General features: G+C 36.7%; 1 protein-coding gene across 50 annotated transcripts; it reads right to left on the reverse strand.

Annotated features, from left to right (window-relative positions):
- Positions 1-1101: 1101 nt before the first annotated feature.
- Positions 1102-27423, reverse strand: Cka (Connector of kinase to AP-1). 50 transcript variants are annotated; one of them, XM_073971421.1, is made up of 7 exons: positions 27354-27406; positions 27170-27253; positions 25269-25871; positions 13359-13788; positions 13069-13287; positions 6288-6344; positions 1102-2903 (listed from the first exon to the last, which is right to left on the reverse strand). In XM_073971421.1, the coding sequence occupies exons 3-7, from the start codon at positions 25677-25679 to the stop codon at positions 1744-1746; spliced, it is 2277 nt and encodes a 758-aa protein (XP_073827522.1). In that variant the 5' UTR covers positions 25680-25871; positions 27170-27253; positions 27354-27406; the 3' UTR covers positions 1102-1743. The 50 variants fall into 50 exon arrangements, with proteins under 50 accessions (XP_073827522.1, XP_073827512.1, XP_073827513.1 ...); XM_073971411.1 differs by having other exon boundaries at positions 25269-25976; XM_073971412.1 differs by lacking the exon at positions 27170-27253 and adding an exon at positions 26515-26822 and having other exon boundaries at positions 25269-25976; positions 27354-27404.
- Between the last annotated feature and the right edge of the window lie 49 nt (positions 27424-27472).

Consider the following 27472-nt stretch of genomic DNA (forward strand, 5'->3'; position numbering starts at 1 on the left):
CTAATAAGTTGATGCATTTAAAATTAAAAAAAAAAAATACATTTTAGCCAAAAATAATATGGATATTTTTTCATTTGTACGGTTGCCAATTTTTTGGAGAATAGTAAATACTTTCTAAAAGAGTTGTAACAAGGTATAATCATTATGGCCAAATGTTAATTGTAAACATGTCATGATTATGCCATCGATCTTACTACGATATACAAAAATACATTTTATTACAACACTTTAGGCTGCATTTACCATGCCCCACATACGCTGCGCTGATGATTTAATGTTTATGCATGGGTGGTGATTGGTGGGGTGTATTCAAACACAATAAAAGCACATGGATTTTTGTTGTAGAAAAGCTGTATTTTAAATAATTAAATATTTTGAATGCAATATAATCCTATGTTGATTGTTTGTGGTTTGTTTTATTTAACAAAATCTTGGTTAGGCTTTAAATAATCTATTACACTTTGTGTACACAACAATTTATTGGTCGATGAAATCCGTCTAACCTTAAAAAAAATGTTTCCATGATGCGCACATGAAGGCTGGATGGATTTCATCAAACTGTGGACTTTAAAAGTTCGTTTTTTGCACACACAAAATGTCATTGATGTAATTAATGTATTTCTATTGTGGGTGGTGTGTGAGTGAGTGTTTTTAAAGGACCATGTAATGTCCGAACGAACCTTACATGCCCCTTCAAAACGAAATGTAATCCTTTACTTGAAATGCCTAAATAAGAGATTTGATTTTCTTAATCATGGTTTTTTTTTTAATTTTTTGTATAATTTTGTTTTATGTAAATTATGATTTATTTTCTAAATAACGCTTAATTTTTTCTTTTTGCTGTTTTTATCCCTTATGGAGGGGAGGAGATTTTTGGGGGTAGGTAGGTATTATGTGCATAATAATAATATTACTTGTATTTAGTTTAATTGTTGTTGTTGTTTATTTTTTCGCTTTTGTTTTTTATTTAAATATATATATTTATTATTTCAATTAAACAGTAATGTGAGTGTGTGTGTGGTGTATGTGTAAATGTGTGTTATTGTATATGCGGGAGTTATTATCATTTTTTGTTTAATGTTATGTTGTATTCTGTTTTAGTTTTATATTGTTGTTCTTCTTCTTTCTACTTCCTCTCTTCTTGTAAAATAACATCATTCAATTTTAGTTTAAAATGTATGTATTTAGCATCCTTCTTCTATCATTGCATTTAGATCTTCTTCACACGCAGCACATCTCCAGCAACTATTGTGCAAATTAACCACAAAGTTTTTAATTATGTTTTTTTAATATTTTCAACTTGATAAAGAAAAGAGCAACTCGCTAAAAAGTCACTTTTATGCTTTTCATTATTTTACTGTGTTGTGTGTGTATTGTTGTTTGTAATGATGTTTGTTGTAAGTATATATATTTAGATGCTTTTGTTGTTAGTTTACACATATCGCTATTTACTTCGCTATATTTTTGTTCTGTTTCTGTTTTTCTTTCAAATTCTAATAAACTAACCGCACTTCATTTCGTATTATATCGTTATAAACATACATTAACTTGTTTGTTTGTGATCGATTGATCCATCAGCATTTTAGTTACCTCCATTATCAGCATCATCATCATCGATCCAAGCAAAATCAACACATACTATCTTACGTAAAATCGTTGTTGTTGTTGTTCATTTTGTTGATGATTTCTAACTGCAACTAGACACGCGACACGACATGACATGACAACGGCAATGTTTATCATCTAGACAAACACTTTCGCTAAGCCATCTGCACCCGCACTGGCTATATACGGTTTTGTGGCATGGAACGCCACATCAAATATACTTTCGTCGAACTTCTTGCGATGCGCCGTGATTTCTTGGACACATGTTTTATTATCTAAGTGCCACAGGCGTATGGAGCAATCATGTGAACCCGACAGCAAATATAGACCATGGGCATCGACCGCCAGCGATGTTACCGGTTCTAAATGAGCCACCATTGAATGCACCAATTGCCCAGATGTATTATCCCAAAAGCGTATGTGTCTGTCCTCGTGAGCTGTTATTGTTATAGGCAACGTTGGATGTGAGATCACTTTGTTGATGAATTTCCCCGTATTGCCAGACATTTCTTGAGCAGCCTCCAGTTTAATGATTTGTTTACCAGTTTCCGTATCATAGATCAGACAATGGGCACTATTGTAGGCCACAACAATGTGATCAACTTCATTGCGTACAAAGTCCACCGATGAGGGCACACCCTCCACCTCGGAAGCTGTGTAAGTGCGTAGCAATGGCTCTTTGCTGTATGGTGACCACAGCTTCACACTACCATCAGCCGAACATGAAACAATATTACTGTGCATTGTGGCCAGACCCCAGACGGCATCGGTGTGACCCTCCAGGGTGCCAGAGTGAACACTGGGATCATAGCAATCGTATGGATCAATATTGGGCGAGGGCAATTTCCAACATTCAATATTGCCATCCAAACCGCCGGAATAACAGGTTTCTCCGGTGGTCGACATACCCAAGCATAACACGGGCCCGGTGTGGGCTCTGAATGTGTACAATGGTTCAACATCAAGACTAGCAGATTTTTTGGCTTGTACCGTTTTCTGTAAATTCCACAGCTTAAGGGTGTGATCTTCGGAGGCTGTTATCAGCACCGGTTCTTCGGGATGGAAAATCAGTGAGCGAACACCATCGAAATGTGAACGTAATGTGTATTTGGCATTCCATGTTTTGCGATAGGCGCCACCACCGGAACCATCCTTGGTATTCGAATCGTAAGAACCCTCTGAATCGTTATTCACTGTCAGTTGAGCCAATTCGCCTAAACCCAATGAGGCATCAACATCCTCGTCACCGGCCACAGTAACTGCAGTGATTAGATTGCGTCGTGCAGCAGCCGAAGCGGCTGTATTTACCGTATTATTAGTTTGTTCAACATTTGATGATGAATATCCTTGGGAGGGGCACACGTGTTATGGAATGGGTGCGAAGTTGGTGGTGGATTCGTTCATTTGTTTTGTTGTTGTTGTTGTTGAGTGATGATAGTTTAAAATTTTAAATGAAAATGATGTTTAAAATTTCGGCACGGATGTTTTGAAATCCAATCATGAGGCACACACAGAGCGAGCAATAGAGATATAGAGATAGACCAGATTCATAACGTTTATCAGATGGGCAATAAATGGAAAAAGAGTGTAATGAAAAAATATTAGTTTTATATTTTGAAATCAATCAATCGATTAATCTAATAAAAAAAGTTAAATAACTACAAAATTTTGAATTGTATACCACCACACATAATTAGAAGTGGGTTTTTTGGTAACATACAAACAACAGAAAATAAAACATAAATTATTCCCTTCCAAAAAAGGCAGACATACAAATTATAAGCAGTGAAATGCATTTTTCAAACATTTCTGCTAAAACATAACCTCACAAAATTAAAAAAAAAAAATGCAGAAATAAAACAATAAATACAATAATTGCAATATCCGACTTTATGTGGTCGGCCATTTGATGATTGGGAAGTGCATTTCCTCCTCAAGCATTCCTTTACCAAATCCCAACAAAGTTTTATTACTTGCCGCTTCTTGCTCTGTTTGTAAAATTGGCAAAGTTAAAAATGTTCACTTGTGGGAGATCTCCCACTTTCAATGGCTCACCCTATTATCATTGAAAGGGGAGATGCCCATATAAGGACGAAAACTTTAAATTTTTTTAGATCAAAAAAAAATTTTTTAGAATAATAATAATAATAAGGCTGCCACCGTTGTGCAATGGGGTTTCGATTCCCCAGCCAGGCAACATCAAACATTTTTCAACGGTGGCAAAATACCCCTCAGTAATGTTGGCGACATTTCCTGAGTATTTCAGCCTTGAAAAACTTCTCCACAAGTGGTGTCTTAAGACACGCCGTTCGGACTCGGCGATAAACAGTAGATCCCATATCATTGAGCTAAATATGAATCGGGGTGCACTCATTGATATGAGAGAAGTCTCCCTTGTCGCGTATGGGATGTTGTGGAACTATGTTTTTTAATAATAATAATAATAATAATAATAATAATAATAATAATAATAATAATAATAATAATAATAATAATAATAATAATAATAATAATAATAATAATAATAACTATAATAATAATTTATGCATTAAATTAATATTTTAAAATAGCGGATATCCTCAGATGTTAGCGCTATTTTTATACCCTCCACCATAGTATGGAGGGTATATTAAGTTTGTCGTTCTGTTTGTAACACATCGAACTAATCATTTGCGACCCTATAAAGTATATATATTCTTGATCAGGATAAAATTCTAAGACGATCTAGCCATGTCCGTCTGTCCGTCTGTTGTAATCACTCTAGCGTCCGCACTAATTGAGATAGAGTGCTGAAATTTTGCACCCGAGGGTCTTTTTTCCATAGGCAGGTCAATTTCGAAGATGGGCTATATCGGTCCACTCTTTGGTATAGCCCCCATATAACGGTACCTCCGGATTTGAGGTATTTTGACGTTCTCCGCCACATTTGCAGACCGAATTAGCTATAATTTGGCACTTAGGGTTCCTAGTGATCAACAAACTTATATTCCAAAGGATATAGCCCCCATATAACGATACCTCCCGATTTTCGGTATTTTGAGAATTTTAGCCACAATTTGTAACCGAACTATCTGCAATTTGACATTTGATTTTCTCAGTGGTCATGAAACATCTCCACCAAACATCGTCAACACGGGTCCATGTTTTGGTATGGCCCCTTATAACCGTACCTCCCGATTTTCGGTATTTTGAGCATTTTAGTTACGATATTTAACCGAACTAGCTGTAATTTGCCATTTGAGGTTCTCAGTGGTCATGAAACATTTCCACCAAACATAGTCAAAATAGGTGCATGTTTTGGTATAGCCCTCATATAATGGTACCTCCCAATTTTCGGTATTTTGAGAATTTTAGCTACAGTTTTTAACCGAAATAGCTGTAATTTGACATTTGAAGTTCTCAGTGGTCATAAAACATCTCCAACGAAACATCGTCAATATAGGTCCATGTTTTTGAGATTAGATATCACTGTGCAACAAAATGGAGGTGAAAGTCTGGGGCACGGAAAATTCCTCTTGGGGAAAAAAGGCCTTGGTGAGTATATTATGAACCCCGAAGGACAGATTCGCCGTGAGTCGAACTTCCGCGTTATGGCGTGATGAAATTTTTGTTAGAGACCCTGTGGGCCATCAGGAATTAGCGTTGTATCTTTGTTCACTGTTGCTTAAGTGATCTACAAAAACAACAAACAAAGATATAATGCTAATTCATGATGGCTTACAGGGTCTCTTGCAAAAACACACCAAGGGCTTTCATCTCCAAAAGGAATTATCTCTGCCCCAACATTTGTGTTCACAGTGTAATTTAAGCAATAGTGGGAGGCAGTAGGATTCTATCCATTGTCGAAAAGTTGTTCCACCTAAAATTGTGAAAGGACTCTAATTATTCCATTTTAATTAAGACTATTTTATGGTGGAGGGTATAAAAAGTTCGGCCCGGCCGAACTTAACGTCTTTTTACTTGTTTTTTATATAATTTTAATGTAATTTTTTATTATAATAAACATTTTTAATAAATAAATATTTTAATTCCAGAAATAAAACATAACATCCGTTTCTCGGCTCTTCCCTCTCCCTTTATATTGAATGTGAGAATTCTCCCACAAGTGAACATTTATAATTGGGCTGGTCATTTAAATTGTCAATTTCAAAATATTTCTTTTCACTGAACTTGTTATTAGATACCCGTGTAAATGTACTCTTATTTTAAATTGAATGACTAATGCGAATGCCTAATGACATATCTATTGCTATCGCTACTGTATGATTTGTTTAAATAAACTCCAATTAGAAATGTCAATTCGTAGAATGACTTTGTTTTGACAATTTTTAACCAGTTTCGCATATTTCTGCTTTGTTTAACCAAAAATTTTTACATGGAATTTATAGGTTAATAAAATCTATTGTTTTTTTTTTTCTACAAATTTTTCTACTACTCCAACCATTATTGCCATTATTGTATTGATTGTTTCACAAACCTTTAATAAAAAATAGTAATAATAATAATTAAAAAAATAAATAGTAGTATTAAATAAAACAAAACATCCAATGTATTGTTTGTTATGTGCAGAGTTTGTTTTCGATTTCAGTTATTGTTTTTTTGTTTTTCTTTTTTTTTTTTTTTTGGAAATTGTCATAGCTAATTAACATAAAAACTATAAACAACATTAACATAATAAGCACCTTCTGTGATAAGATTGATATCATTGAGCAGCTGTTCTCCCAACTCAGCACCCAGATCTTTTTGTGTTTTAGTATATATGAATCGGATTTATTAGTTTTTATAGTAGATTCAGTTTTAAACGTAATATTTATTTTTTTTTCGTTTTTCACATAAATATACACACATATACATACATATAAATACATATGTTTGTTTTTATAATGCAACAAAATAGAAAATAAATAAAGAAAAAAAGTTTGCATAAAAGAGAGATAGAGCAAAGATAGAATAAACAAATATTGGTATTTTTACATATTTGCCGGGTCGATAGATTGATGAATAGATTTTTGGTCATTTCTTGATGACAGTGATGATGATGATGCTGTACAATATCAAAGGAGATGTGTTGTTCAAAAGTTGAATATACAAGTATTTTCTATGAAAATACCTGAAAGGGCAGGAGAGAGATTCAATTTTTAGAACAGCTGAGGTGTTTGAAAACAAGCGTTTTCGAACTACCGCATTATAAGAGCCATATAAGGTTTCATTGAATGCCCTCTAGTTCTGCATATTTCTCCTGCTGTGCGAAGGAGACTTCAAGATCGACGACGTAGTTAAAACTTTCAGAAATGTCATCACAAACGATGGGAACCGACACCAATCGCATACGTTACGATCTTAATGTTATCTTGAAGGTAGAGGTTAACAAGTAAGAACGGAGTTAAGTTTGGGCCGGCCGAACTTTGCATACCGTCCTATGGTTGGTGGAAAGTTTAATACCCCCAACGAAGAATAAATACCAAATTTCAGACATTTTGGTGGGATATTGAAGCTAAATCCTTCAAAATACCGGAAATCGAGAGGTACCGTTCTATGGGAGCTATATGAAGACGTGAAAATATACCAACAAATTTCGGGTGGAAAGTTTAACACCCCAACGAAGATTAAATACCAAATTTCAGCCATTTCGGTGGGATATTTAGACTAAAACCTTCAAAATACCGAAAATCGGGATGTTAGTTCTATGGGGGGCTATAAAGAAGTGGACCTATGCCGACTAATTTCGAGTGGAAAGTTTTAAACCCCTAACGAAGTCTAAGTACAATATTTCAGTAATTTCGGTGGAATAATTAGGCTAAAAATTTCAAAATACCGAAAATCGGGATGTACTTTTCTATGGGGTCTATATCAAAAGGTGGACGGATATAAACTTCTGTACCAAATTTGAAAACTCTATATTAATTAACAAGGAAAAAAGTATCAGTCGGCTTTGCCGACAGAGATATACCCACAGCCTATGTGAATTGAAACTTTCAACTACGGTCAGATCGAATGTATTTATGGTATTTTCATTATTTTGTGGCCTTTCTTGGACATTTGGATTAGGATTAAAGTTCAAAATTGTTGCAGAGGAGGTAATTAAAGGAATGGACCGACATAGTACATTATGGAAGTGGATCTTATTTTGGGATATATCTCCCGTATGCCAGGAAGCATAGACTTGTCCACGGAAAACATAATACCGTTGTATGCAGGCAACAAAGAACAGCATCGGCATACATTCCCAAAGGATCTTTTAACAGACCTTAAACTGCACATAAACACAAATGTTGAACTTTTGTAGAGGAGGTTCCCTAAGGTACAGTTGGGCAATTGAACGACCTAGTTCACAATCTAGTTCATTGGACACCGGTCGTTTGTATGAACAAAATGCGTATACTTAATATGTCAAGTTAGTTTGTATGATGTTACTCATACGTTTTTGAACTAGGACAGTGAACTAGTTCGTTCAATTGCCCAACTCTAATCCAAAGTTTGGACCAAATTTTTCCAAGAGATATCGTGCATACCATCATTTAAGTGACATTTCTTGATATTCGGGGGAACTACCGGAAGTTGAGGCCGGTATTGCCTATCTTCGAACTGAAAGTATGACAAAATATCAGGAAGGCCAAATTTTGGAACAAATCGGTTAGTTCGAGAGTTATCGTGCTTTCCAGCCACTACATATGGTGCCACAGGGTTTTTGTACACCTTTCGGGCTGTTTTCTCAAGAAGTATGGACTTACCCCTGAAAAAACTTTTACCGTCGTAATTGAGACTGCGAATGCAAGTTGTTAAAACAAATCAAATCGAGAGCAGGTTTTAAAGTGAACTTATCCGTATTTTTGTGTGATAGGTACCCGAAGGAGTGGACAAACATAATCCATATTCAAACCTGATCTATATCTGGTAGATATATTAGGATGTGTAAAGTATGGACTAAATCGGTCACTCCCTTCAAGATTTATCGTGCGAACAATTTTTCCGAATATTTTTGAACTTTTGTGGGGGAGGTACCTGAAGGAGTGGACCGATATGGCGTATGATGGAACTTAAACTATGTTTGGACAAAATATTACGAAGGCCGAATTTTGGACCAAATCGGTTGATCCGTTCGAGAGTTGTCTTACGCTCCAACCACTACACACGGTGTCATAGGGTTTTTTTTTGCATCTTTTAGGCTATTTTCTCAGGAAGTATGAACTTGCCCTTAATGAGACATGTACCGTCGTAAACGGGCAGTGAATACAAGTTGCTACAACAAAAATCAAAGAGATTCGAGAAGAGGTCCTAAACTGAACTTTTCCGAAATTTTGGTGGGAGGTACCCGAAGGAGTGGACCGATTGAGTCCATACTAGAACCTCATATAAGTCTGGTAGAAATTTTACGATGTGCAAAGTATGGACCTAATCGGTTACTCCCTTCAAGAGTTATAGTGCGCACAAATCTTCCGATCATTTCCGAACTTTTGTGGGGGAGGTACGAAAGCCAAATTTGGGACCAATTTGGTTCACCCGTTCGAGAGTTATCGTGCGCACCAGCCAAACAGACAGACTGACGGACATTGCTAAATCAACTCCAAATTGTCTGAAACACATTTCGTCCAAACATACTTGGGGTCTAAAACCATTTTTACGATGAGGCACATTTTGCCCGTATGAAAGTGTATATACCCTCGTTAGCATAAATGCTGAGGGTATAAAAATTGCGAGCTGATCTTGATGACAAATGTAATTATACATTCCTATTAGGGTGCAGGGTATACCCACCCGTAGATATATCACTTTTATCTGGGGAATTAATACCTGCTTATCTCTACGGATTTTCGATTTCTTGTTCCTGTAATTTCTTGTTTACGACTGTAATCGACACATATCGCACCTGTTCAACAAAAGGGTAGTAACTCAAAATGTTATATTTTTCAGTAGAGACAAAAAAACTATTTGGATCGGGGTAGTTCCCTTAAATAAATCAACTAAGATGGGAAAAAAGTAAGTAAAGTTACGGTGCAGGGAGTTAATAACCCAGTAGATCACAAGCCACGTTCGTGTAAATCAGTCTACGGCTAACAGGACCGGAGTTTTGGGCGGGGACGACCTACACGGAAATCTTAAAGTGATTGGAGACAGTCTTGAGAGACATAGTAGGGAACACCTTGACCAACTGGAGAGACTTGTCCCGACCATGTCACCAGAGGACTTGCTCAATAATCTCACCCTCACTGACGACGAACTGGACATTACGGTGATCCCAGCTAAGTCAACAAGGAGGTCTGACGATGACATTTCCACCGACGGTGATGTGGTCGAAGAGGTTGTGGACCTAGGTTCGCAACCCCAGACAAGTCGCATCCAGTCTGGTCCTGTATCGGCACCAGCCGATACTAAGCTTCGGACGCAGATTGCCACTGAGTCGATGGATGTTGATGGAGAATCTAAAGAGGATCCATCAACAGTCACCGACTCTAAGTCGATGACCAACGAGGAGGAATCAACGGAAACTCCAACAATAGCCACTGAATCTGAGTATCCGGCCTGCGTTGGGGAATCCAAGGAAACCTCATCGACGGACACCGACGTAACTGCAATTTCCGCCAATGAGGCTGCAGATACGAGGCACTATAAACGTGCGGCTTCGTATCTGCGCAAGTTCGTGGGAAGGGACGCGAGCTCGCATACAAAGAGGGAGATTATGTTCATCAAGAGTAAGCTCAAGTACATCAGGAAGTTCGAAAGAACTTATCCTAACGCATCCTCCCAGGCCCTGCTTCAGCCAAAGACTCAAAAGAGACTGCGGTGACAAGCAAAAAAGGGGAGGTGAAGTATGTTGCTTCTGCCAGTAAGGTGGAACCTAAAGCTGTTCCGAAGCCGAACCCGGATCAGAAAGGACTGGAAAAGGATAAGGGGCATAATCCGACACCAAAAGACTCTCGTAAGGGTAGTCAACTGGGGAAGGTCACTGTACCAAAACCGGATCCTACCTATTTCTGAGATCCGCGCAAGCCATTCGGGAGTAACGACGGGAGGATCGACTGGGACACCATCGACTTCTGAGAAGGCGAACAAGTCCTCGTAGCCAAAGACTGTCAAGCGGGTTCGCTCCTCAGAAGGCCCACAGCCTTCGCCAAAGAGGACGATGATCTCCCAGGCGGTCAACACGGCGGACTCCTATGCTGGTGTTCTTGATCGCAAAGCCAAGGGAAGTAGCACCAGTACTGAGAAGGCGTCCACCTCCTCGGGAAAAGCTGCTACCAAGGCCCGCGATCAAGGACGTAGGAAACCCTACGCCAAAACGGCCACAGTAGCAACCGATGACGATCTCCTAGTTGCAATCATCGACAGAGCTGATCCCTTCGGGAAAATCAGCGAAAGTCACTGGTTGCTCTTCGAGACTCGTCTTCGTAGAGCCATTGTGTCCACTGAGGTAGACCAAGGTGACCGTCAGTTTGGCGGTGCCTTCCTTCAGAAGGGAGTTAAGATTATTAAATGTCTCACCAGGAGCTCGCAAGAGTACCTTAAGAAGACCGTTAATGGCTTTAACGACCTTTGGGAGGGGGCAAAAATTGCTGCGGTCTCTGTAGGGATTCCATCTAGGAAGGTATTCCCAGCATGGGTTCCCCCACCTCCCGTGGACAAGGAACTTCTGCTGAGGATGCTGGAACTCCAGAACCCAGGTCTCCTTACTAAGGACTGGACTGCCATAAGTCTAACCCCTTGTAAGGAGAATGGAGGGATGGACATTAAGATGGCTGTAGATTCCTCAGGAGAGGAGTACCTCAATGTTCGTGAGGGAAAACTGAATTTTGGTTCAGGATGGGTTCTGTTTCGACTGAGTCCACCTCGCGAAACTCAGTAGGAGTAGGTAGGCGGCAAGTGCTACGCATTTTGCAGATTAATCTGCATCATTGTAAAGCAGCTGCCGCCGAACTACTCCTGTCCCTCACGAACTCAGAGGTGGACATTGTTCTAGTCCAGAAACCTTATACATATATACAAAAATAAGGTCTCTAGACTTAACAATGCCAACTTCGAGGTCTTCGCATCGTCCGAGGGGGACAAGGTGAGGACATGTGTGGTAGGTAGGAAGAACCTTAATCTAATCTTCATATCTAATTTTAGTAATGGAGACATTACGACTGGAGAACGGTAGAGAGAAGGCCACTCTCATGTCCTCAATATACATGAAGAGTTACTTAACGGTATTTTTTGAAGAACGGGTAGACAAACGTGAAGTACAGTAGGTGAAGTTGATCATTATGTATCGTTTTTTAATGAAAAGTGAAAATGCCAAAATTTTGAGTTACTACCCTTTTGTTGAACAGGTGCGATATATTTGCCTATCGATGGTGATCGAAATATTCTAACCTAATGTTATACTGCAAGCCAAAAAGACCAGGTGCAATATTTCGAGGTCAAACTTGATGACAATATCAGAACGCTAAAATCTCTTTCAATTTCAATTTATTTATAAATGAGAACCTAATTGCTGCGATTGTGGCCCAGACAAACCTGCCAGCAGCAAATAGCATAGGAGATGAATATTGCAAATTAGAATATTTTTCCAAACTTACATCAAGCTCCAAGAAGATCTACATCGAACAAATATGTACTTCGCATTTTGTACTTCCCTTACCAAAGTTGAACATTTATGTATACTCAAGTGCAGTTTAAGACTCTTCTTGGATCGTCTAGAAATTTTGACCGAAGGTAGTCCTTGTGGTTATATTATTGCGATATATTTTTTCTACGTGGGCTAGTCCATGTTCCCTCCTACGATGAAGAACTAAAATATCTGGTGGGCACGACAACAATCGGAAGAAGTGGCTGATATTGGTCCAATCTGTGCACATCATAATATTTCTCCCAAGCTCAAATCAAGTCCGAAGAAGGACTCCTTCGAGTATCTTCTCCAAAATTTTGAAAAAAGTTCCGAAACCCCCCGTAAAGGTCACAAACCGAAAATAGGTTTTTGGGAAAAAAAATTATTCCTGCTGACAATGTGGATCCTGTTTATTCTGTATGTATTAAATATATGACCGTAGTCCATAACAATGCAATACATCATCTTTGATTGGCTGAAATTTAGTTTAAGGACGAATAGTAGAGGCCGGCCCACAAACTAGATTTAGAACGAGTCCTACAAAATTTTCATTGTGTTTTAAACTCCTTTGATATTACGAATATATGACCATCATTTTTAAGATTGAATGAGAAGTGTTTGAGTGTGAATGAGTTCTTTAGGTTTTATATTTTTAATATTTATGTATATATTTTATAGCTGATATAAGTAATGTGTTAAAAGAAAAAGATTTGTTTCCTATATATTGGAGAATTGTTAAGTATTTTTTTTTCTCTTTTTTAAAACAGTTAAAGAAAGCCTTTCATGTTTTTTTTTTTTTTTTTTTTTTTTTTTTTTGAAAATGACTGTTAACCCAAAACAAGAAGGGTGTGTTTAGTTTGTTGTAACATTTAATTTACCTTCACTTAGTATATCTTTGCCGGGTTTAATGCGTTTTGTGGTTTTCATGTCGCTTTCATCATTGTCACCGGTAACCATTTCCAGATCATCGGAAATTTCATCGTCATCGGACATTTCTGTGGTACCCAAAAATTCAAAATTTGCCATTACGGCTGCCTCAGTGTCCAGGATAATGGCATCATTATTTTGTTGGATCTTTTTTGCAGGTGTGCGACGACCTAGGAGAAGGCAATTCATTTTTACTTTGTTTTCATTTGTTTTCCAATACAATATCGTTTGTATTACTTACCTTCCGATTCTGAGGCCCTTTTGTTGTTCTCATTACCATTCACGTTTGGACTAACATTTTCCTCTTGCTCAGCATTGTTGTTAAGACCCAATATGGAACGTACACGATTTGAACGAACATCAATAATGTTATCGGTAAAACCGATTTCAGCCAAATATTGTCGCAACATTTGTCTGCCTTGGCGCCAAGTTGTATTCGACACCGAACTATATGGTACCTCGGAATCTGGTGCAACTTCTCCGCCCAGCGAAGAATCATCTCCCGATGGTTTTAATTCGTTTAATTGTGGTGGATCTGTGCCATATTTTAGGCGATAAAATTTGGCACGTTCTTGTCTCAGAGCGTATTCTAACATTTTAATACGTCTTGTTAGATCCGATTTTAGGCTTTCTAAACACTTGCGTTCGCCAAGTAGCATTGCAATGCGGGCCTATGGGAGGAGAAATGGAGGAATAGTTTAGTAATTAGTTATAGAATTGGTATTTGAAATGTTGTGGGCTTTCTAGCCCAATCGTAAAAGTATAAGGTAACATGGAGTCATATAATTATATAAAACAAGAAAAAATAATCTATTAATCTTCCCTCAATTTATTCTGTAGGAAATTGTATTCCGTAAAACACACATATAGCTTATTAATCTACTAAATGTCTATTCAACATTTATTATTCTTTTTTTTTCAAAATAGTTTTCTTGCTCTCAATTTCCACCAAACTAATTATCATCGGTAACAACAACATCAATAACAAGCAAACCAAAATAGCAGCAAAGACAAGTTTACTTCTGTTCAGGTTCATGAACAAATACCGGCAGCCGGTAGTTAGCTATTAATAGTAGGTACATAAACAGAAAAAAGCCAACAAGTAATGAGGAAATTTGCAACACAACTGACTTTGGTTTTTTTGTGTGTTTCTATTCTAGAATTGTAACTGTTTTCTTTTTTATTATAATGTGAAGAAGAACAATTTGACTTGGTAGTTCTTTTTTTTGACAGAATGCGGTTTTATGCCAATCGACAATGATGACAAAAAACTGCTGAAGTAATAACAAGTTGTGTTATTGTTATTATTAGAGCGCGAAGTATGGTAAACGAAGTATGCAGTAGATTTTCTTACAAACTTATTTGTTTTTTGACACATTCAAGTTATTGTATATAGACATGATGTTGTAAACTTAATGATTGCGTGATGTACTACAATTCGTCAAAGAGTTTTCTATCGATGGTGTCGATCTTCTAGATAAATAATTATATTACCGAAGTTTTGTATTGCATATAAACTCCAAGACACACGACTACGATTGGCGCCCACCAAGTAGCAATGTACTAAAATATTTCTAAGTATAAAGACGTTTTTAAGGAACTTAGAATGTATAATAGCGAATGTTAAAACATCAGTGTTACCTTCAAAATATGTAATATAAAATCTAGAAAATATGTGTGCAAAAATTACTCATTTGGCATTTTCGTTTGTTCCGGTGCCAATACGGCATGAGGCCAAAAGATATTAACCCTTCGTTGGACACCGATATTGTTTGTCACATTCGTAACAGACCCATATAATTATTCATATTTTCTAGTAAACTTAATTAACATTTTCGTATAAAAAGTTGTAGAATATGTTTAAAGGATCCTTATCTTACATAAATAATCCTTATTTATCAAAAAACATGAGGAAGACTTAATACTAAATTTCAGTAAAACAATGTGAGGCACCGTTCTATGGGGGCTATTTCAAAACGTCGATCTATACCGACAAATTTCTGACGGAAAGTTTTTAGACTCAAAGAAGACTAAATACCAAATTTCCTATATATCGGTAAGATAATGCGGCTAAAACTTAAAAAATACCGAAAATCAAGAAGTACGCTTCTATGGGGATATAGGAAGACGTGGACCTATACTGATAATACTCTTCTGGACTATTTTATAACTCTTGGAAGACTAAATAACGAATTTCAGCCATTTCGGTGGGATATTGACGTCACAATCTTCAGTATTACGAAAATCGGGAGGTACCGTTCTAAGGGGGCTATTTCGAAACGTGGATCTATACCGACGAATTTTAGTCGTAAATGGGGCAATATGAAAGTGTGGAAGACTAAATACCAAATTTTAGCCATTTTGGTGGAATATTGAAGCCATAACCTTCAAAATACGGAAAATAGAGAGGTACCTTTCCATGGGAGCTATATGAAGGCGTGGACCTATACCGACAAGGAAAGTTTTATACCCCTAAAGAAGACTTCGTACCAAATGTCAGCCATTTTGGTAGGATAATGAAGCTAAAACCTTAAAATACCGAAAATCGGGAGGTACCGTTCTATGAGGGCTATATCAAAACGTGGGCCGATATATCCCATTTTCAATACCAACCATCTTGCAAGTAATAAAAACTTCTGTACCAAATATCGACCCTCTATCTTTAAAATTGCGAGCTGTATCTTGATTTCAACAGACAGACAGACGGACATGTTTAAGTCGACATAGAATTTTATGGTGATCAATAATATATGGGGAATTCCAAGTGAAATCGGACAGTTCGGAGAAAAGTAATTTTTGATTTCAATTGTTTTTGGTTCAATTTATGCTCCTAGCCAACAGAACATTATAGTATATTTTAAAATTATTTTTTGACCTATTGAAATTATCGCATTTTTAAAGAACTATGTTCAGATAAATACTCATAACTTCTTTAATATTGGTCCAAATGGGACCATTTTTTTTTATTTGTTTGTTTTTTTATCAGCTATCGAAAAAAATATTTAAAAAATATTTAACATAACATTTTTTTGAAAAAATCGAAGGGTGAAATCATGTTTAAAAATTGATTTTAAATATTAAATCCCGAAAATTGCATTGAAGCCCACTGTGCATTTTTCCTTTAAATATTTCTTTCTATAGCTGAAAAAAAACAAACAAATCAAAAAAAAGATGGTCCCATTTGGACCAATATTAATTAAGTTATGAGTATTTCTTTGCATGTAGTTTTTACAGAATTTGACTTTTTCAAGGCGCGATATCTCTGGAACCGTCAGTCAAAAAAAATCTGAAAATATACTAAAATGTTTTGTTAATCAGCAGCATCACCACAGAAAAACTGAAGGAAATCAAAAACCTCATCTTGAAAAAGTGTCCGATTTCACTCAGAAATCTCCATATATACAGCCCTAGAAATAATTATATGGTACAGCCATGATTATCTTTAAACTTATAGTTAAGTTAAGATGTTAGTTATTTACGATAGTAGTGGTTACTGTGCTTGTTCATACCTATGACTGCCGACCTTGTGTGTCTTATATACATATCCGTAATATTATTCAAATTAATTTTTCTTTGGAAATAATTATATGGTACAGGGAAAAATTTTAAAGTTATAATTTCACTACAAAGGACCTGAACAAAATTATTGACATAAAATGTATTTAGGATTAAGTACAATAAAGAAACATGCAATTTAGGAATAATTGGAATGGTTCCCATTGCGTTCTTTCCCTGGCTGCAGCCCTGGGGGACAATAAAATCGTGGAAACTGATTTATGGACAGAAATCATGCAATCTAAAAAAGCTATATCATGATTTTTTTACTTTTCTTACAATTGTAAATCAGATCTGTCCAATAGAACCAACTACTTTCAATATAAATGACGAAACTCATCCCCCACAAGGTGTTTGTAAACTGCCTGACGACTACAATTTGGGTCTGGATCATATTAGTGACCAACAAAAACTTATGTAATCAAACGGTGCATTCTTTTTACAACTTTTAATTGTAGAAAATAAACAAATGATAAAATAAAAATTTAAAATGGCAAGTTATAGTAATGTTAAATACTAAAATAATAGAAGAATTCCCTGAAAACATCAATGAGCAAAACATTACTGTTGCTTACTCAGTTGTTCGATATAGTACACTATTGTACGTTCTCGAAACGGGTATATATCATCTAAATTTCTTGTTTTGTGTCACTTTAAATGATATTACACCGTTATATTGTGCATATGTATCTGTCTAACAGGTACATGTGCTTTATTATGCTTCGGCACAATAAGGGACAAGTTTGGTGTTAAATTTGGCCTTTCGAACAGTACGAAAACTTCCAATTTTTACATTCTTTTTAAATCGTCTGTTAGTTATCTATCATTTAAAGTTGAAAAATCTGCATATTGTTTGATTACGTAACGTTTTGTAGGTCACTTATTTGGTCCTGATCCAAATTATAGCCGCCAGGCAGGTTATAAACTACTAATTTGGATGTATTACACAATTGATATTGAACATATTTATTTCTGTTATTTAGTTTCAACTGAAATGTTTGTAAAACTGCACAGAAATCTTGGTTAAACCTTGCAGTATAACAACATTTAGGCCTATATGCCAATATGCAATTGTCATCTGCTTTCCAGGGTCATATTAAGAGACGGAATGATATACAAGCCATTCTGATAGTACTTAAAGTTCATGCAACTGTGTTGCACATAATCCAAAATTAATTTTATGTCAATATCTGTACTTAATCTTTTTGTATTAAAATAAGAACATAAATATTTTACATTGTACCATATAAATATTTCTCAAGAAAAGTCTTTAAAAAAATATTGTTATTAAAATAACGGTATTTGTATAAATGCCACAAGGTGAACAGTTATAGGTTATAATAAGCACCTAATACACTAAAACATAAATTATAAAAATCCCGGTTATGTACATTTTTAAGAAAAAATTGGACATATTTATATTTGTACCATATAATTATTTCTAGGGCTGTACTTTATAGGGTCTCCGACGAATATTTCGATGTGTTACAAACGGAATGACAAATTTAATTATACCCTCCATATGGTTGAGGGTACAAAAATACTTACTTTTCTTGTCCCTATGCTCGAAAATCCTAGTTATATATAATTTTGTTAACTTGCAGTACAATAACGATAATATCAATAGGTAAATCAGGGCATATATCCTAAGGATTTTCTTCTAATTCAGAATCGTATATTTGAACCATTCCACGCCACAAAAAGAGCATAAAGGCTATGTAATGGCTTTTATTTGACCAGTTATGTGTATAATTGTCTAAAAAAATCTGTAACCCTATTTGCAAGGGATTTCTTAGGTTGTGGTACATTCACTGATTTCAAACCCATCTCCTACTTTTGCGACCTTTTTATGTGTAATTCTGAAGGCATAGTAGGGTAAAATGCGACAAATTTCATAAAAGGGTATTCATTTTGTCAAAAAAATGTAAAAAGATCCAATTTTAAGAAAAATTTCGGAAATTTTTCAATAAAAAATAGGTGGGGTCTGGCCAGATTCATGTGTTACGAATGTGATATGTATGTCAAAAATCCTTGTAGCTCCTTTTCTGGTGATCCTTTTGACTTTTCGTTGGAAAGGTAAGAAAATTTCAGTAAGCTACCTGGAGTCTCAGTTCCATAGCTTTATTGCAACCCAATTTAAAATGCAAAATAAAATGAAAAAGGCCTGGGGCCAGACTCAGGTGTCCAACGGAGGGTTAAAAAGAAAAAACTAATTTATAGCAAAAAGTCAAAAATGCAAAAACAATATTTTCTGGTAACATTTTGAATATTGTTTGTAATTGTTGTTGTTTTTATATCCTTCTTCAGGACAAAACATTATTTATATGGGTTCATGTTTCGCTGTAGCTGCTGTGTGATCCGATTAATTTTACAAGTTTTCTATGAAAAACATGTTCGTTGAAGTTCAGATTACTAATCTCGTTGGGCAAATGTCAATGTCAGCAGGATGAGATCAACTTTTTTGAAATCTGTGGTGCAATCCTTCCAGTACCTTTTCCACAAAAGTTCAAAACGTTTGCGATTTAACCAAGTCTTGGGATAGTATTTGAATCGTGTTGGAATTGTTGAAGCCAATAGGGCGTGCTTGTAATCCTGGTATTAATCAGTGTTATAATGTTTTTATACCCTCAGCATTTGTGCTACACTTTCATACGGACAAAATGTGCCTCATCGAAATAATGGTTTTGGTTCATACTTTGGTCCATACTTTGCACATCGTGAAATTTCTACCAGTTTTAGGTGAGGTTCCAATATGGACTCAATCGGTCCATTCCTTCGGGTACCTTCCACACAAAATTTCGGAGAAGTTCAGTTTAGGACCTATTCACGAATAGCTTTGATTTTTGTTGTAGCAACTTGCATTCACTGTCCCCCATATAACGGTATAAGCTTCATCAGGGGCAAGTCCATACTTCCTGAGAAAATAGCCTGAAAGGTACAAAAAAGCCCGGTGTCATAGGGATCGTCACTGTGGGTTTATCCACAGTGGGTTTATCCCAAAAACAGTAAATATCACGACATCGGGCAATATTTTATAAAGATTTTATTATGGCAGGGGATAGCACTCTCGATAAGCTTTTCAATGGTACCCATGTTGTCCCGGCAGATTTTTCCTTAAAGGATCTGTGGTCCAAATAATTATCCTAATTGCAGGGTTTATCCCAAAAACAGTAAATATCACGACATCGGGCAATATTTTATAAAGGTTTTATTATGGCAGGGGATAGCACTCTCGATAAGCTTTCCAATGGTACCCATGTAGTCCCGGCAGAATTTTCCTAAAAGGATTTGTGGTCCAAATAATTATCCTTATTGCAGGGTTTATCCCAAAAACTGTAAATATAGGGACTTCGGGCAATATTTTTTAAAGATTTCATTGTGGCAGGGGATAGCACTCTCGATAAGCTTTCCAATTGTACCCATGCTGTCCCGGCAGAATTTTCCTTAAAGACCCTAAAAAAATATTTTTACAAAGAAATCCATTTTTGAATAGCTCTGTTAACCTTAACAGTGCTCTGCTAACGCGCTGTTAGCAAAAGCGTTAACAGAGCGCTTTGTGTCTGCGCTACAGTGATTTGTGTCTTCGCTAGAGTGGTATGTGTCTTCGCTAGTTAAATACTAATTTATCTTAAGGGGTGTTTACACTATCTATCAATGTCATATGAGCTGTCACTTCTTTTATCCATTCGACATCCTTTATGTTTGTCAAAGTCCATACCACTTTTAGTTTTTGCGTTCACACTAGCATACAATTTCATATGACCAAAAAATATAAATCACGCAAATAACACAATTTATATTGTTAAAAACTTTAATCGCACTCACATTTTCGGTTTCTTTACCTATTTCCTTCATTTTTTGGTAAAATTGTTTTCTTCTAACAATTAATTTCTCAACTGCATATGAAAATACATGGCCGAATAGAGCGCTCCCTAAATGAAAAATGTACATATGAGTTGCCACATCATTTTGATAGATGGAAATTTTTATAGTGGTCACACTATGTGTACAACATTCACAGGTATCAACTTTGACATCTCATATGACATTCATAGATAGTGTAAACAACCCTTTAATGGACATTATGACACCGTGTGTAGTGGTTGGAGTGCAAGATAACTCTCGAACGGATCTGCCGATTCGGTGCACAATTTGGTCTTTGTAATGTTTTGTGCAAACTTAGTTTAAGTTCGAAGATAAGTCATATCGGTCCACTCCTTCAGGTACCTCCCCCACAAAAGTTCAAAAATGTTCGAAAAAATTGTGCACACGATAACTCTTGATGGGAGTGACCGATGTTGTCCATACTTTACACATCCTAAACTATCTACCAGATATAGATCAGGTTCGAATATGGACTATATTTGTCCACTCCTCCCACACAAAATTTTGGATAAATTCACTTTAAGACCAGCTCTCGAATCACTTTGATTTTTGTTGAAGCAACTTGCATTCGCTGCCTCAATTACGGCAGTAAAATTTTTTTCATGGGGAAGTCCATATTTCTTGAGAAACAGATTGAAAGATGTAAAAAAAACCCTTATGGCACCATATGTAGTGGCTGGAGGGCTCGAACCGGATATATTACCGCATATAGCTATATTATGTTTTTCGCAGGCTAGTGTGATAAAAAAACCCTATCTATCGATATCCCCGCAAATTTTTGAGCTTTAATCCTATCCATACTTTTGTCGGTGCATACCCCCCTAAATACACAAGTTTTTTTCTTTTTTGGGGAAAAAAGTATTTCAATCCACACAGGCGAGGGTATATCTCTGTCGGCAAAGCCGACTGATACTTTTTTACTTGTTCTTTCTGAATCTTCCAAAAAAAAAAAAAATCCCGCAACCACAAAGGCAAAAAAATGCTCTTGTAAAAGCCTAGGGGAAATCTTATTTTATTCGCTTTACCTATGTCGTATGCTACAATCGATTATTTAGGTCGCTCCTGCATACCCCTACTGCGCCAAAGTCCAATATTTTTGAGTTTAGGTGAAGATTACCCTATGTTGTTTTTTGTGGACGCTATTGCAACGGAATTATTTTCCAAAAATACTATCAGTATTGTGTTCTTGTAAATGTAGGATGGAGGATTTTAATCGTGACTGCGTTGTTTGATAAAACCTGAAATTTTTTTCTTAAATAAAGATTATAATTGTTCCACAAAACATCACAGATGGGACAAGGGAGACTTCTCTCATATCAATGAGTGCACCCCGATTCATATTAGCTCAATGATATGGGACGTACAGTTTATCGCCGAGTCCGAACGGCGTGTCTTAAGACACCACTTGTACAGAAGTTTTACATTGCTGAAATAATCAGGAAATGTCGCCAACATTACTGAGGGGTATTTTGCCACCGTTGAAAATTGTTTGATGCTGCTTGGCCGGTGAATCGAACCCTAGACCTTCAGCGTGCAAGGCGGGTGTGCATACCATTGCACCGGTTTTAGATCCGATTATATAGGCACCTATCAAAGTTCAGTCTCTTTTTTAATAAAATAATAAAAACAAAAATTAACAACTACAAAATGTTTGAATTTTTGCAAAGGGGGGTACCAGAAGGAGTGCACCGATACCAAGTCGGGTACTCCCTTCGAGAGTTTTCTTTGTACTGGCTGCGTAACTGCATCAGTGTAAATACTACCTAGCCCTATCGGATAGGCAACTTGTTTAAATATTCTTCAGCTGCTTAGGGCTAATATTTGCATACCTCATTGCCAAAGACCGGCCGATTACACCAACACCAAGTGTTGCTGGCCATCGGCTTGAGCACCTTGTCTTTACTCCTGATCTTGTCGGTAATAGCTGTGGGTTGCGAGGACGACTAAAACATGCTATCGAACGTTACATCATATATCTATCTTGCGGTAGTTTTTGGTCGGAATCAGAACACCATCGACCAATATGTTCAAGGGGTGTCCATATGGTGGACATTTCTCAGATGGAAGAACTGCACTAAGTCTGCTATGTAGATATTTAACCTATCACATGTGCGATCAACGATAGGACCCGACGCAAATAGTACAATCATCCATTACGATTTCTTTGCCATCTGGGGGGTGTACAATTCAGAAAGGTAGAGGCTAAATAGTTCTGCAAATATCATCCGATATTTGAATGAATTCGCTGCTTTACTTCGACATCTTATTTCTGAATTCCACAAACGACAGGCCTCCACACATATAATTGATTATCGAACGTTTCAAATACGGCTGGAGGGAAGTCTTCTCTATGCCCGCGAATATTTCATGCCAAAGGGTGGGTAAAAATTACATGACAAAGATTAGCGATTCTAGGGAGTTAGTTAAGATGACATGACAAAGATTGCTTAGGATCTGAAAATGAATTGCATCTTCTTCTTCTTGTAAAAAGAATGAGTGAAGATGCTAAAAAAATGACATTCCATTTCACTTGCACCAATTCTTGAATAGCATCTTTGGCCTCAAACATTTTGCTGGGTTAAGAACTCGGCAGCTGGCGGAAAAACCACAGGTAGATCTTTACGTCCTGATTACAAAAATGTAAAGTTTGTTGGGGGGAAGTCCACACTTCCCGAGATATGGGCCCCTGAAGTTCCGAAAATTCCCTTGTTAAGTAAGAAAAAAATTTAAATTAAAAAAAAACAAGTAAGAAAGTATCAGTCAGCTGAGCCGACAGAGATATACCCTCAGCCATGTACCCGAATAAAGGGTTATTTTACACATTAAGGGGTTATTTTACACATTAGCCAGTTTAGGTGGTACCGGTAGGATTTTCTGGACCTTTCTGGACCTTTTTGGGTCATTAGCTCAGGAAGTATGGACTTGCCCACGAAAAAAATTACAACTTCGTAACAGGGGCCGCAAGTCCAACTTGCTGCATCACAAATTAATAAGATCAGAGAGGAGTTGTTAAACTATACTTTTCCAAATTTTGTGTGGGAGGTATCCAAATGAGTGGACCGATTTAGTGCATATTAGAACCCGATCTATGCCTGAAAGTAATATTACCAATAGCAAAGTTTGGCTCAATTCGGTTACTCCCTCCTAGAGTTATCATGCCCACAATCGTGGAGAAAAATTTTGAACCTTTGTGGTGGAGGTACCGGAAGGAGTGGACCGATATGGTCTATCTTCGAACTTAAACTAAGTTTGGAAAAAATATTGGAAGACTCAAAATTTGAACCAAATATGTTGATCCGTTGGAGAGTTATGGTGCGCTTTAACTACGACACATGGTATTACATGGGTTGTTTGCAGTTTTTGTGCTGATTTCTGAGGAAGTATGGACTTGCTCCTGAAAAAAATTATATCGTCGTAATGGGGGTAGTGAATACAAGTGGCTGCAACAAAAATCAAAGCTATTCGAGAGCAGGCCTTAAACTGCACTTAAGCAAAATTTTGTGTGGGAGGTACCCGAAAGAGTGGACCAATAGGGTCTATATTGGAACCTCATCTATGTCTGGTAAAAATGTCACGATGTGCAAAGTATGGACTAATTCGGTTACTCCCTTCAAGAGTTATCGTGCGGACAATTTTTCCGAACATTTTTAAACTTTTGTGGGGGAGGTACCTGAAGGAGTGGACCGATATGGCCCATCTTCGAACTTAAATCAAATCTGGACAAAATATTTCGATACCCAAAATTTGAACCGAATCGATTGATCCGTTCGAGAGTTATCGTGCGCACCAGCCAGCCAGACAGACAGACAGACGGACGGACATTGCTAGATCGACTCAAAATTGTCTGAAACGGATATCGTACAAACATACTTGGGGTCTAAAACCATTATTTCGATGAGGCACATTTTTGGTCGTATCAAAGTGTAAATACCCTCTTTAGCCTAAAGGCTGAGGGTATAAAAATGTTGTTTTCGTGCCCTAAATTGGCTCCTGTCCATAGGAGAAACTCTTAAATCCCCGGCCGAAGGCCGGATAGAGTATTCAATTTGTTCCAAGAACTCTATTCAGATGTCATGTATCCCATGAAATACCGACCAATGAGCCAAGAGATGTCAGATGGCACCTGAACGAACTCCATTAGTCGGCATTCTCGTAAGTTAAATGTTTGGACTAAATTTATTCCAAAACCATAAGGGGTTTTTCGAACTTTCGGTGACTTTATTTTTACTCTTGCTTAACTCATGGACAAACATCATGTCTTTTCATAAATCATCGAAACGTCTGGTAAATATGCTGGCAAGGCTTTGACATATCAGAGAGTATGTAAAGTTCTAAGTATCTCCTCAATAATATTCAAAACTGAAAAAATATCGAACGAACTGCAAAACTGGACTTATATTCCAAATTGTCAACGGAAACAAATTGTTGCTTCTTTTTTACTGTTCCTACACCATTATTATTGTCCTCTTCTAACCTGCTAAACTAACCTTAACATTCATTTCATCATTCATTCGTGTAGAAGTAATTGAATTAGAAGAATGTGCTTCAATGATTTGCATGTTATGGTCATTGTGTCATTGTTGTTGTTGCCCTGCTTAAATGCTTAATAGTAGTAGAAAATAATGCACAAAAAAAAATTAGAATTAAATTTATTGTAGTTAAGGTACCTATGTACCTAACAATCTATCTATATATGCAGTTGGATACTTACTTGCAATTCAGCACGGTCAACATCCCATTGAGAACGTTCCAGCTCGAAACGTGACCATTCATGTTGTATGAAATGTAGTATGCCAGGTATGGTATACTGTGGAGTTGCCTGTTGGCTATTGACATTGTTGGCGGCTCCTCCATTTCCATCATCCGGTTGTCCACCGGATCCCATACCGCCACCAAGGCCACCGGCAGAGTTGGAGACATTATTGCCACCGACCAACCCTAGCCCAGAATTTTGTCCACCTAGGCTGTTGTTGGCTGCATTATTAATGGCACCACCTCCACCAAGGCCACTGCCGCCAATTAGGCCCGTACCGCCAACAACCCCACCTCCACCACCCGTACCGCCAGCACCACCTATGGGTTTATTATTGATGCCCGTTGTGGCTCCGGAATTAGTACCCATTTGTAGCAACAATTTTAGGCCGAATTGAAATCCTGACGACTCGATAAACTAACGTAACTGGTGATGACTATGTGAGCTGGGCTGTTTGTATTACGGAATCGCGTATAGCTGGTTAAAAAGTTGCTGTTGACTTGTTTTAGTTGAAAAATTGCTGTTTCTTATTTCACACTTTCTTTCTATCTTTTGTTATTTCTTGTTTTATTGAAATGCAATTCATATACGCGATGAGTCGTGCGGGAGGAGGCAAAATTAATTATTTTTATTTTTGATTATTACACTGGCATACAAGTTTTTTCGCTGTGGTATTTAAATTTTTGTTATTGTATTTTAATTGTTGTCAATTGATTGGTTTTCATGCAAAGTGCAAAACGGCAGCAGACCTAACCTAAAAAATCGTCAACTACAATTCACCTGTGTCCCCATTCCCATTTGCTTGCGCTTTGCGTTGGCGATGGGCTGCACTAGTAAATATCCAGTGCTCAAATCTCGAAAAAGTCGTCTTGTTGTCCTGTTGTCCACTACTCTAATCTAGTTCGCAGTGCGTTTTATTGCAATTAATATAAAACTAAACAAACAACAAAACGACCGAGCCACAAACCAACACAAAGATGTATAGAGATGGACGTTCAAAATAGAAAAAAAGGTTTAGAAGAAGAAAAAACACATTTGCAAAAACGAAAAAGTGCTAGAACCTCTCCCTACAAATGAAAACATTCTTAAACTTGCTAAAGCACAACTAATTTCTTCTGTTCCAAATAAAGAAAATACACAAGTCATTGAGCCATCAAACCAAACCGACCAAATCGACTGCTATTGACTCTGACGACTGGCTTACCAGTAGTTGATGATGAAGGGAAAGTGCAATTTAATTTTCTTGTCTTTTTTCCACCACAAGGAAAAGATGAGCATCCGTTTGTATTTTCACTTTATTTTTTCGACCACTTCTTACGTATTCACGAAATGGTTAGCTTTACGTTTTGTTGTTGTATAAAAAATGTTAATTTTTTGCTTAATATTCCGGTCTTTTATTTGTTTAAATTTTGTATATTTTTCTTCTTTATTATCTCCCTCCTCTCTGTGTAATTTTCTTTCTTTTGTCAATTAATTTTTCTCAATGGCTAGCTGGTTGGGTTGAAACAAATGCTGCCAGATCGGGAGAATTGTCGTATCATCCCCCCATTAATAAAAAGGATAGACGGAATGACAAGAAAAAAAGAAAAGTAAAAAAGTATATGAATAATTCCGAAAATAGAAAATAGCCAGCAGGAAGGTAGGGCATGCAAAACTTTACTATCCACAATTGCCCCTGTTATGTTCTGTTTTATGGTTGACACAATTTTCCACACTTTTTTGCACTTCAAAGAAACCAATTGATTTAAATTTCGTCACAACACAAATTTATTTTTACGGAATTAATTCCTTTCTTTATTGTCTACGTCGTTTCATTCCACTTTTTTTAATTCTGACTGACGACGCACACACACACTCACTTTGTGGGATGGATATTGTACAATTTTGTTTTTTTTTTTTATATTTTCAATATTTTTATGTTGTTTTTTGTTTCTTTCAATTTACTAAAATTTAAGAGTGTTATTTTTTGGCTCTTTGTTTTATATTCTTTATATTCGTGAAAAATCTATTTCTATTTAATTTTTAAACTTCAATAAAAATTACCGAGAAAATTTTTATTTCACACACACAAACACACACGAAAAATGAATGGGATTGTCTAAAGCAGTGTTGTAAAATGTGGGAGTAATCGATGGCATGGTAGTTAGTGGAGGTGAAGTAAC

Source organism: Musca autumnalis, unplaced genomic scaffold, assembly GCF_047663935.1.
Source record: "Musca autumnalis isolate F117 unplaced genomic scaffold, ASM4766393v1 scaffold_2, whole genome shotgun sequence".
Taxonomy (NCBI): Eukaryota; Metazoa; Arthropoda; class Insecta; order Diptera; family Muscidae; genus Musca; species Musca autumnalis.

What these genes read in the sequence shown, in the direction of transcription:
- Cka (XM_073971453.1), bottom strand. Translation starts at nt 25,679, where the DNA reads ATGGGTACTAATTCCGGAGCCACAACGGGCATCAATAATAAACCCATA. An exon ending in TTGACCGTGCTGAATTGCAA is followed by an intron (nt 13,789 to 25,268) that starts GTAAGTATCCAA and finishes CTCCTCCCATAG; the next exon opens with GCCCGCATTGCAATGCTACT. An exon ending in CAAAGATATACTAAGTGAAG is followed by an intron (nt 6,345 to 13,068) that starts GTAAATTAAATG and finishes AAACACAAAAAG; the next exon opens with ATCTGGGTGCTGAGTTGGGA.